Source organism: Phoenix dactylifera, chromosome 7 (genome assembly GCF_051530095.1).
Source record: "Phoenix dactylifera cultivar Ajwa chromosome 7, Ajwa_hap1_PhDact_Kaust_v1.1, whole genome shotgun sequence".
Taxonomy (NCBI): Eukaryota; Viridiplantae; Streptophyta; class Magnoliopsida; order Arecales; family Arecaceae; genus Phoenix; species Phoenix dactylifera.
In genome coordinates, this window is record NC_143196.1 from 22315089 (window position 1) to 22328166 (window position 13078).

At 38.9% G+C, this 13078-nt stretch overlaps 1 protein-coding gene and 1 pseudogene across 2 annotated transcripts; one reads left to right on the forward strand and one right to left on the reverse strand.

Moving 5' to 3' along the window:
- The first annotated feature begins 3174 nt into the window (after positions 1-3174).
- LOC103717079 (tuliposide A-converting enzyme 2, chloroplastic pseudogene) lies at positions 3175-4684 on the forward strand (annotated as a pseudogene). The gene has a single exon (XR_015967386.2). The product of XR_015967386.2 is annotated as a tuliposide A-converting enzyme 2, chloroplastic pseudogene (transcript).
- Positions 4685-4867: 183 nt separating this feature from the next.
- Positions 4868-5656, reverse strand: LOC149753174 (uncharacterized). The gene has a single exon (XM_089924061.1). The coding sequence runs from the start codon at positions 5654-5656 to the stop codon at positions 4868-4870; it is 789 nt and encodes a 262-aa protein (XP_089780187.1).
- Between the last annotated feature and the right edge of the window lie 7422 nt (positions 5657-13078).

Genomic DNA, 13078 nt, shown 5'->3' on the forward strand with positions numbered 1-13078 from the left:
GATGATTGCCTAATAATTCCAGTGAGATCCTCTAGGGGACTAAAGCCATAGACATGGCTATGGGTTGGGACACCAGTTGCCTCAAACCACAAGTTATAATCATGTGGTGGAGCATCTGATGTGGAGGCATCGATCACCATATTTTTTGGAGTATTCAGCTGAATACTTTGTCTGCCAGTTGATTTGAAAGAAGAGAAAAACATTATGATGGATCAAACAAGAGATAAACATAAGCAAGCTCAATAATATTTATAAATCATAAAAAAATTTATACTTACCAATGACAGCTTCACTTCTCTTATCCATATATCCTTCCATTGGTGGACCAAAATTTTGAGGTGGACCTGTGGAACCCACCACTGCAGGCCTAAGGGGCTTTTACAAAAAAAAAAAAAAAAAAACACATTATATTCAAGCAATGGAAAAAAGAACAACAAAGAAAAATCAAACAAATTCATTCAGGTTAACACGACGGTACACCATAAAATGGCAAAAGGATGTTGTAGAGTAATATATGCTACCTGTGTCCCAGAAGACTGCGGATTGCTGGCCATTCCCAACAGAGATTTAAGCGGCAGCAAACACTAAAATAGCGGTAAGACTAACATCAATAGTAGATACGAATAATTGGATTGGATTAAAATGAAAAGGCAGTAAAGGATCCAAATCTCTGAGGACCCTGACAAACTTTCAAAATCTATAAAAAATACAAATAAATGCATCTGGGGCAGCATCTGTCAGTGAAATAAGCTCAGTTTTATGTTCATTCCAAAGCAATATAATCATTCAGTTGACTTTGGTTTCTACTGAAGTTTTCTAAATTCCTTACCAATGAACAATGAGAAAATGCATACAGTATTACTTTGTGTCCCACCTGTCAATTTTCTAGCACACAAGGAACATCTGGGTTAATTTCATCAAGGATATTATGAATGTCGACAGGACTAAATTTATATGGCCTGATAAACCCTCCCTAGTCTCATTAAGGACATTATGAATCTTAGCAAGACCTAATTGTAAATGGCCTGATAAACCCTCCCTACTCAACCTTCTTACATGCCACCCAGATAATCTCTGTCAAAAAGAAATACTTAACCAGTATATATATTATCTCTGTCAAAAAGAAATACTTAACCAATATATACTATCTCATTACATAAAACCTCAATTCTGGGAAAAATGCTGTTTAAAAGGACCCAAAAAATAGTCACTATAATGTAATTGTTCATGTGATATTTACTCAAGCACATGTAAATGATAACAAACTAATGACATTGTCATTCAACATCATTACACCATTCAACAAAATAATTATGTGTATTGCTATTACAGAAGAAGCAATGCAGATACCATTATAGTAAAGGACAGCAGGAGATCTATGTTCCTATATCTGATAAGATAAGTAGGTAACAGGGATGAATATTAAAAATATATAGGATACAAAAATCCCTCTTAGGGAACAAAACACGATTTAAGAGGCTTGTCTCCTACAGTCCTTAGAAAATAGAGACAAGGATCTTTTAGGAAGACTATAAATGCATTTGTGATTCATGATGCAGTGCAAAAATTTACCCAATAAAGGCGACTTAATATGCCAAAAAAATTAGAATAATCTTGCACATTATGTTCATTATAAATAGGCACACTTGTTTATATGTGTAGATAGATGCACCTGCAATGTTAATTCTTTGATCAATTATTTAATTAGATATCTGAATTCGAATTCGAAAAAATAGATCTATCCGTATCCGTATCCGTATTCGAAATATTTTTGAATTAACTATCCGGATCCATATCTGGATCCAATCGGATAAAGAAAACAATATCCGAATCCAATCCAAATCAAATACGGAAACGGATACGGTCGGATAAAATCCGATCCGTTTTCAGCCTTAGGCGGAGCATTCGAAACAGTTTACTGCCATTAATCACTAGGGGTACAAATGGGTCATCGTTTGTGGCCATGGGATTTGGGAATGAGAAGAAGGGATTTGGGTTTTCTGGAAAGTGATTGGAATTTGGGCTATCGAAAGGATTTTTTTTTTTTTTTTTTTTTGGGGGGGGGGGGGGGGGGGGGGTGGCAGGCATACTTAGTTTTATTTTGAATTTTCCTCTTATTATCTTTTTTTAATTTATAATTACTCAAAAATAATATTTTTAATATTTTTGAAATTAAAAATTAAATTTGGTGACAGAAATTTCTGTCAAAAACTCGTCACTGCCAAAAATAAACTTTTAAAAATTTATAAGCACTTGGATTACGATTTTTGTGATGGCTAAATTTGTCACTGTCTAGTTGCAATTTCGGTTACCAGTTTTGTGACAAATACCCCGTCACTACGGTAGTCACTAAGTTTTGACGCCCACTCTACTTGTATATTCTATGACTGATCTGTCACTAATTTGTCACTAAGTTCACATCACGGTGACCAAATTCCTGTCTGTCATTAATCCGTCACAAATAGTGACTGATAACGGGCCGTCACTAGTTTTCCATCACTATACGCTTATTTTCTGATAGTAAACTTAAACTGCTTCAAAATTCACAAGCATTAGTAATCTACTTAGCTATTTTATAATCATTAAAATCATTCTCTTGGGTCAACAAATAAGATTAAATATAATCTGGCCCTCTTTCATCCTTAATGATAGCTCTTTCATAAAGAGGTTTTTATAGGTACCAAGATCAGATCTCGGGGCATTACTCCACTATAATTTTTTCTATTTTTGGTGAAACAAGATATTTATATTATGAAAAAAAATGTCCTTTCCTCTGTCAATGAACATATTGAACCCTTCTATGCTTGTATAATTGTATTAAAATGTCTGTATAAATTCAAAAGTTCCATTTAACAAAGTTAAAAAAAAATGAAACCTAATTTGGATACTAAGAAACTTTTGATGAATTATTTACATAAATTTTTGAATCTAATGGTATAATTTTTTTAATCTTCCACGACAGCTTGAGTAAACACTCTAGCTTCACAGTTCTCTCAAAACCAAAAGTACCCTAATTTTGCAGGACTACGGGCATTTTTTATCCACTAAAAGGAGGGTAACGCTGCACCTTGTTACGTGCACATGAACAACCCTTTTGCAACATGGTAACAGAGGATTGAAGCAACTCCAAGAATTTGTTATCAAAAGACCATGGATTGATCAAATGTGGAGTTACAAAATCAACATCTCCTGGCTCTATGAATGTATAATGGGCCCAAATCATTGTCCCTGATAATGCCGTAAATAGTATCTGTAAATAGTACAACGAGCGAGCTGCAGTCACCTTAGCCACAATGTCCATTGTTTTGACCATTTTTCTTCTTTTTCGTAGTTAACTAGTCTTCTCTCCCACCCTGACGGAAGTGTGTGACCAGTGTAATTCTTCTGGTCCCAGTCTGACAAGAAAAAGATTGCTTTCCACCTACCATTTTCATACTGCCTACAGCTAATAACCTATCAATATAAACCAGCTGGTAGATGCAGAGCTCTCAACGAAAATATTCCTACTCGGCCCACCTCTTCCTCTCCCCTCCTCTCCATCTCCTTCCCCAATGGATCCCGACACCGAAATCCAATTCGACTTCTCCCCGTTCCTCCGCCTCTACAAGAGCGGCCGAATCGAGCGCCTCCTTGGCACCGATGTCGTCCCCGCCTCCGTCGATCCCGCCACCGGCGTCGCCTCCAAAGACGTCAATATCGACCCCTCCATCGGCGTCTCCGCCCGCCTCTACCTCCCCACCAACACGATCAGCAGCAAGAAGTTCCCCATCCTCATCTACATCCACGGAGGCGCCTTCGTTATCGAGTCCGCCTTCTCCCCGACCTACCACCACTACCTCAACGCTCTCGTCGCCCGGGCCCACGTCCTCGCCGTCTCCGTCGAGTACCGCCTCGCGCCGGAGCACCCGCTCCCCGCCGCCTACGACGACGCCTGGGCGGCCGCCAGGTGGGTCGCCTCCCACGGCAGCGGCGCCGGCGGACCCGAGCCCTGGCTCTCCGAACACGGCGACTTCGACCGTGTCTTCTTGGCCGGCGACAGCGCCGGGGCCAACATCGCCCACAACATGGCGGTGCGGGCCGGGGCGGAGGAGCTGAGGGGTGGGATGAGGATCAGAGGGCTGGTGTTGATCCATCCGTACTTCTGCGGGAAGGAGCCGGTGGGGATGGAGAGCAGGGATCCGCGGGTGAGGGAGAGGATGGAGAGCACGTGGGGGTTCGTGTGCGGGTGGAAGAAGGGGTTGGAGGATCCGCTTGTGGATCCGCTAAGGGGGGAGGGGATGGAGGGGTTGGGGTGCGAGCGGGTGCTGGTGAGCGTGGCGGAGAGGGATTTCTTGAGGGAGAGAGGGAGGGCGTACTACGAGGGGTTGAAGGGGAGCGGGTGGGGAGGGAAGGTGGAGCTGATGGAGTCGGAGGGGGAGGAACATGTGTTCCATCTCCAGAATCCTACAGGGGAGAAGGCTTTGAAGGAGATGGAACGCATGATTTCTTTCCTCTATCAAGATTGATTTTTCTTTTGCCGTATTATATATATTATTGGAAAGAGGAAATGACAGATCTGATGGAGAGCAGCGTATGTTGTTCGAGATGACTAATATGGGCTGGAAGCTTCTTATTCATCCTAGATTTTATTTTGTTATGCTCTTTGAAGTAGAATTTATCAAATATTTTCTTTTCAAGTTCCGAAGATACTATGATGGGCTCTTTGTTTTTTTTCTTTTTTCTTTTTGCTAAAACGGGCATTTCATATATCACAGATACGAATACACCCTAAAGAGTTAGAATACAAAATATTCCGAAGTGCTCCGGACATCTCTCTCTCCTTAGCCCATAGGATGCCTCCTGAGTGGCTCGCTACATATGCAGCCACCTAATCGGCCGCCCCATTGGCCTCACAATATACATGCATGGCCTGTAATGTAACCCTCTTTCTCACCATCATCCAAATATTGCGAAGCAAGGGATGAGCACATCCATGACTACCCGGGCCCCTACGGATCCAGTTAATCACCGTGGCCGAGTCACCCTCCAAAAAAATCGAGCTCCCCCGGAGTACCCGCCGCGCATAAGACAGGCCCATCCAGGCCGCTCGCAACTCTGCCCCTGGAACAGAAATATCAAAAATCTGACGGTCCCCTGCTGCCACCACATCAGAACTCGGGCCCCTAACAATGAATCCGGCCCCTCCTCTCCTGCCACCATCTAAGACAGAGCCATCAAAATTGATCTTGAGGAAACTCGGGGGTGGGGTCTCCCAGGTAAAGAATACCCTATGTGGAGCTGCCGAAGCAATGTGGGAGCTCCAGATGTCCCGAGCTATCAAAGATCTATGAGCTGGCTCTACCTGGATAATCTCTGCAGCCTGAGCGCAAGCCCGCTCCATCACAAATCGTAGGGACAGCCGGCGCTCACCAAACACCCGGGCGTTCTTGGCTAGCCATATTTGGTATGCTGTACAAGACGCCCTGATAGCCAATCCCCGCATCTGAGGAGCACCAGCCCAAATCCGAACCTCCTCCAGGAAGGAATCCCTCCCACTCCAGGTGTCCCCCGGGATCCCAGTCAAACTCCAAACACCTCTCGCCCATACGCAGTGGAATAGAACATGATCCACCGACTCATCCACCCCGCAGTCCGAACATAAGGGGGAAAGGCTCATACCTCGTCTACACAACATTGAGCATGTCGGCAACCGCTCCCAGAGGAAGAGAGCAATCCTCTGGTGTAGCCCAAACCTCCACACCCAGCCATAGTTTAGGCCCGGCTGTGAGCCTGGCTGAAGAAGCCAGGCAATCCCACCAATCCCAATGCTCGCTCGATAGGTGGTGCTCCAGACCTTGACATTTGGACCTGCTTATCCCGGAAGGGGAATCGACCGAACCCGCTCTACTAGATGCTCTCCAAACAGCTGGCCCAGCCTGTCGCTATCCCACTCCGCCTCTTCCAGCCGGAGCAGATCAGAAACTCGGAGTCCCTCCCCCGCTGCAGTACTGAGAGTCGTCGGCCATAGTCTCAAGGGAATTGCATCCACCCATAGGTCCTCCATCACATCAATACTCCGTCCGTCGCCGATCAGCCACCTCGAATGCGCCAGGGCCACAGGCACATACCTCCCAATCTCTCGCCACATAAAGGATCTCCTCCGTCGGGCTATTGCCTGGCCCTCGAGACCCGCTCGACCGTACCTGGCTATCATAACCTAGCTCCAGTGACCGTGCGGCTCCAAGACAAACTGTACCGCCCTCCGTGCCAAGAGGGCCTCGCATCGCACCAAGAGTGACTGCACCCCCAACCCACCCTCCCGCAGTGGTAAACACACTCTCTCCCAAGCCACCAGATGTATCCCATGCCCCCCGCGGTAGGAGCCCCAAAGAAAGCTCCGCATAAGCCGCTCAATCCCCACCAGCACAGTCTTCGGCACCGCTGTGTGAGCCATCAAATAAATAGGCATGGAACATAGAGCCGACCTGATCAACGTCAATCTTCCCATCATAGAAAGTGATGATGCCCTCCATCCCTCTAATCTGCTCCGCACCCTCTTCAGTAAGATAGAGCACTCTGCCACCCGTAACCTCCTCCCTGTGATGAGAACCCCAAGATACACTAGGGCCCCCGTCTGCTCCTGTATCCTCAGAGTCGCCCTGATCTCTCAGTGCACCCTCCCCTCAGTGCTAGGGCTGAAAAAGATGGCGGACTTATGTAGATTAACCCTCTTTCCGGACATCACACAATACTCTGTCAGCATGCCCTGGAGGGCTCTGGCATCCGACATCCTCGCCCTAGCAAGTAGGAGGCAGTCATCTGCAAATAACAAGTGAGAAATAGGTTGGGCACCCGGGGCTGGACTGTAGGGTGCCAGCTCCCGATTCCCACAAGAAGCATGCAAAGCCCGGGAAAGTACATCAGAGCAAATAATAAATAGAAATGGGGACAGAGGACATCCCTGGCGCAGCCCATAGTAACACGAAAGAAGGGCGATGGTGTGCCGTTGACCAAAATGGAGAAGCTAGGCCCCTGCACACATCCTAGAATCCAGCCAATCCAAACCTGGTGGAATCCAAAGCTCTCTAGTGCCCGCCATAGGAAGTCCCACCGGATCCGGTCATAGGCACGCCCATATCTAATTTCATTGCCATCAAACATCGCCTCCTCGAGGCTCGCTGCAAATCCCCCATCATCTCCTGGGCCAGCAGATGTTGTCTGAGATGCTCCTCTCCCCCACAAAGGCTCCCTGCTCCTGACTAATGATCTATGGCAGCAGGTTCTGTTGGAATTTCAATGAATTTTGAAAAGTTTTAATGAGGTGTAAATTAAAAGATTTGCAACCCCCAAATTTGTAAAAGAGTTGTTGCAACCTTTAAGTATTTCAATTCCATTTGGAAGTTTCAAAACTTCCCATTATCTCTCATTATGGCCTTAATGAGGCCATAAGTATTCAACCGTTATGGTTGAATTGCAAAAGGCCTATAAAGGAGCCATTCCTTGCATTTAACAACATATATACAATACAAGAGTCTTCTTCTTGTTCTCATTGTTTCTCTCTACCACCATTCTCTCTTTTATAATTTTCTATATTATTTTATATTTTGGGCAACCGATATAGACTAGGTAATCTGCCTACTACAGACGTGCACTGTAGATTTGGCCCGCTGTGAGCCGTTTGGGTTGTATCTTGGAGCCGTCGCTGACCGCCAATACCTGCACGTGGGGAGGCAACAACGGCTTTAGGACAGTGCGTCTCTTGGCGTGCCTCTCACACCTCACAGGCCAGATATTTTGTTACAACTGTTTTATTATAATTGTTAGATTTTCTTTTTTATGTGATTTAAATATTTTACAAAGCATCTTGCTAGATCAACATTCTAAAGCCGTTGTTATATTGTTCCATCTATATGTTTATATATTCTGCAAGATGCATTGTTGAATACTGTTTTTGTTCATCTTTGATAGAAATCTATTGGATACACTTTAAATAATAATATATATATAGTTTAGCTTTAGATTCTCAATTTTAATATTAAACTGTTTAATTAAAAAAATAGTTTACTGTATAATTTAAATATATATATATATATGTAATTTACTGTTTTAACAAAAACAGTTTACTGTTTAATTTAAAAAAACAGTTTACTGTTTTACTATTTTAATAAAAAAAGTTTACTGTTTTGATCAAGAAAACAGATTACAGTTTTAATAAAAAAACAGTTTACAGTTTAATAAAAAAAAACAGTTTACTGCTTAATTAAAGAGAACAGTTTACTGTTTAATTAAAAAAAATAGCTTACTGTTTTAATCAAATAAAAAAACAGTTTACTGTTTTAACACAAAACAGTTTACTGTTTAATAAAAAAAAAACAGTTTACTGTTTAGTTAAAAAAACAGTTTACTGTTTTAATAAAAAAACAGTTTACAGTTTACTGTTTTAACAAAAAAACAGTTTACTGTTTTAACAAAAAAATAGTTTACTGTTTAATTAAAAAAATAGTTTACTGTTTAATTAAAAAAAATAGTTTACTGTTTTAATAAAAAAACAGTTTACTGTTTAATAAAAAAACAGTTTACTGTTTAATCAAAGAAAACAATTTACTGTTAAAAAAAAAAGAAAACAGTTTACTGTTTTAACAAAAAACAGTTTACTGTTTAATCAAAAAAAAAACAGTTTACTGTTTTAATAAAAAAACAGTTTACTGTTTAATAGAAAAAAAATAGTTTACTGTTTAATCAAAGAAAACAATTTACTGTTAAAAAAAAACAGTTTACTGTTTTAACAAAAAACAGTTTGCTGTTTTAACAAAAAAACAGTTTACTGTTTAATTAAAAAAAAAACAGTTTACTGTTTTAATTAAAAAAACAGTTTACTGTTTAATTAAAAAAAACAGTTTACTGTTTTAATTAAAAAAAACGGTTTACTGTTTTAACAAAAACAGTTTACTGTTTAATTTAAAAAAAAACAATTTACTGTTTTAATAAAAAAACAGTTTACTGTTTAATAAAAAAACAGTTTACTATTTAATCAAAGAAAACAATTTACTGTTAAAAAAAAAACAGTTTACTATTTAATATAAAAAAAAGTTTACTGTTCTATTTTTTTTTAAAAAAAAATATTTTTGGTAAAGATATAAGTATTAAATCTAATTGGTGACATTGGAGTTGTTTTTCTTTACAATTATTAGTAAAGTTATTGTTACATAGTATATTATTAAGAGATACTCTTAGGAACATCTTGTTTAAATTTATTCATTAGTGACGTTATTGTTATTATTTTTCCTCACAGTTGAATACTCTGCTGCTCTTTTAAACTTTAAAAAACTTAGAGTTTAAAATTTAGAATGGCAAATATGGAAGAAGCTAATAGTATTAAGCCTGAAAAATTTAGTGGACAAAATTTTCGTAGGTGGCAAAGACAACTTAAATATTGGTTGACTGTGTTAGAACTTGTATCTGCAATAGAGGAACCACAGTCTAATCAAGAGTTACCTTTTCGAATAACTAATGAGCAAGTAGAGTACCACTGCTATAATAGAATACTTAGTGCTTTGTCTGACCACCTTTATGATGTGTATCATGCCACTACCTCAAGTGCAAAAGAACTTTGGGATGCTTTAGAGGCTGAATATGGGATGATAGATGCTGGCATTGATCGGTTTACTGTCTCAAATTTTAATAGTTATAAAATGGTAGACAATAAACTAGTAGGAGATCAAATTCATGAGTATCAAGAACTTCTGAGAGGAGTTGAGAAAAAGAAAACCAAATTTAGTGAAGATTTTAAAGTCTCCTGTCTTATAGATAAGCTGCCATCATCTTGGAATGATTTTGCTAGGACCCTTAGGCATAAACAAGGAGAGTTAACCTTAACTCAAGTCATAAACTCTCTTAGAGTTGAGGAAAAACATAGAGCCAATACTAAGAAAGAGGATGAAAAGACTCCTAAGGTGAACCTAGGAAAATAATACTAAGAATTTTTACAAAAGAAATAATTTCTAACATAGGGGTAAGAACTTCAAGAAAAATAATAGGTTCCACAATCGTTCTAACCAAAACCAAAACTTCCAATACCGTAATAATAATAATAATAAAACATTCAAGGGCAAAGGAAGTGAGAAAAGGCTATGCTTTGTTTGTGGGAGAACTAATCATATGGCGAAAGATTGCTTCTTCAAAAAGACTGAGGAGTATAAGCCCAAGCCCAAGTCAAATCACTATCAAAGAGATCCAAGGGCCCAAGTCTATATGTTGATGGATCAAGAGAATTCAGCCGAGCCATCCTTTAGGTATAACTTTAGTTCTTCTTCTATTAATTTTACTTATGGAAATAAAGATTGGTGGTTAGATTCTGGAGCTAATGTACATATTTGTTTTGATTATGGTTATTTTAAAACTTATCAGAAATCAAGTGGAGGAAGTGTAACATTAGGTAATGACTCTGTTGCACGTGTGCTTGGAGTTGGAGACATAGATTTGAAGATGACATCTGGAAAGATCTTAACTTTGAAAGGAGTGCGACATGTTCCAGAAATCAGAAGAAATTTAGTTAGTGGGTCATCCTTAGTCCAACAAGGATACAAGGTTGTTATGGAATCCAATAAAGTTGTAATTTCAAAAAATAATGTATTTGTTGGGAAAGGATTTATTAGTGAGGGGTTGTTTAAATTAAATGTACTTTCAGAAGTTAAAGTTATCTCTTCAAGTGTTTTCAATGTTGAATCTTCTAATGTATGGCATGAACGATTGGGACATGTACACTTAAAGAAAATTAAAAGAATGATGGATCTAAACTTAGTCCCTAAGTCCAATCTAAACTTCAACATAAATGTGAAGTGTGTGTACAAGCCAAACAACCTAAAAGGCCTTATAAGTCTGTAGAAAGAAACACTCAACTCTTAGAGCTTATACATAGTGATGTATGTGATTCGAACAGACTACCTACTAGAGCAGGAAATAAGTATTTTGTGACTTTTATAGACGATTGTGCAAAATTCTGCTATATGTACTTAATAAAAACTAAAGATGAGGTATTTAATAAATTCAAGATTTATAAGACCGAAGTAGAGAATCAATTAGAAAGAAAGATTAAGAAACTCAGATCCGACAGAGGAGGTGAGTATACCCTTACTAATTTTAGCATCTTCTGTGAGGAATATGGAATAGTACATAAAATAACTCCGCCATACTCTCCTCAATCTAATGGAGTAGCTGAAAGAAAGAATAGAACTTTAATAGATATGGTTAATGCGATGTTGATAAGTTCTGGACTACCTGAGAATTTGTGGGGAGAAGCAATTCTTACTGCATGTTTCATATTGAATAGTGTAACTGTGAAAGATAATGATAAGACCCCTTACGAAATTTGGAAGAAAAGAACACCTAATCTTAAAATCTTGAAAGTGTGGGGGTGTTTAGCTAAAGTAGCAATCCCTGAGCCTAAGCGAAAGAAGATAGGGCCTAAAACTATAGATGCTGTCTTTATAGGGTATGCTCAAAATACTAGTGCCAATAGATTCTTAGTTATAAACTCTGAGATTAGTGAAATTTCAAATAACACAGTTATAGAATCTAGAGATGCTACCTATTTTGAAGATATATTTTCTTATAAAAATAAAATTTCACACAAAGTAATAGATAAATCATCTACTAATGATAAACCTTCCAATAGTACAAGTGCATCTAAGGAACCAGAAACACAATTAGAGTTAAGAAGGAGTAAAAGGTCTAGAATAGAGAAAAATTTTGAAGACGAATTTTATACCTTTTTAACAGAAGGAGATCCTACTACCTATAAGGAAGCTATGTCTTCTTTAGATGCTCCATTTTGGAAGGAAGCTATACAAAGTGAGATAGAGTCTATTATTCAAAATATCACTTGGGAGTTAACTAATTTACCTCCTGGAAATAAAGCTATTGGGTGTAAATGGGTGTTCAAGAAGAAGTTAAAACCTGATGGAACCATAGACAAGTACAAAGCCAGACTAGTGGCTAAAGGTTTTACACAAAAGGAAGGAATAGATTACTTTGATACATATTCACCTGTATCTAGGATAACTACGATTAGAATTTTAGTTGCCTTAGCATCAGTGCATAATCTAGTGATTCATCAAATGGATGTTAAGACTGCCTTTCTAAATGGAGACATAAATGAAGAGATATATATGGAGCAACCTGAAGGTATTGTAGTTAAAGGTCAAGAACATAAGGTCTGTAAGTTAGTTAAATCCTTGTATGGTTTAAAACAAGCTCCTAAGCAATGGCATGAGAAGTTTGATAAAGTAATCTTAGAATATGACTTTAAGATTAATGAATATGATAAGTGTGTGTACTACAAAGAGAATAATGGAGAACATGTGATCTTATGTCTTTATGTTGATGATATATTAATATTTGGGACAAATTTGGAGATAGTAAATGATGTTAAGTCTTATCTTTCTAGAAAGTTTGACATGAAGGATTTATGAGAAGCTTATGTAATTTTAGGAATGAAGTTGGAAAGAACACCTGATGGAATTATTCTTAATCAAACCAGTACAATAGAAAGGATGTTAAAAAAGTTTAATTGTTTTGATTGTAAATCTATATCAATACCATATGATCTAAATGTGCATTTGAAGAAAAATAATGGTGAACCAGTATCTCAACTGAAGTACTCACAAATCATTGGATCATTGTTATACATAGCAAATAAAACTAGGCCTGATATAGCATATGCTGTTGGGAGACTTAGTAGATATACTCATAATCCTAGCAAAGATCATTGGGTTGCTTTAGAGAGAGTCTTTAAATATCTTAGAGGAACCTTGGAATACTCATTGTGTTATAAGGGATTTCCGAATGTAGTTGAAGGGTATAGTGATGCGAATTGGATAACAGACAATATGAATGTAAAGTCCACTTCAGGGTATGTATTTCTTTTGGGTGGAGCAGCAATATCTTGGGGATCTAAGAAACAAACTATTATCTCTCGCAGTACTATGGAGTCAGAACTTATAGCTTTAGATACAACTTGCTCTGAGGCTGAGTGGATTAAGAACTTGATGCTTGACATGCCTTTAGTTAACAAACCCATACCTGCCATTTCCATACATTG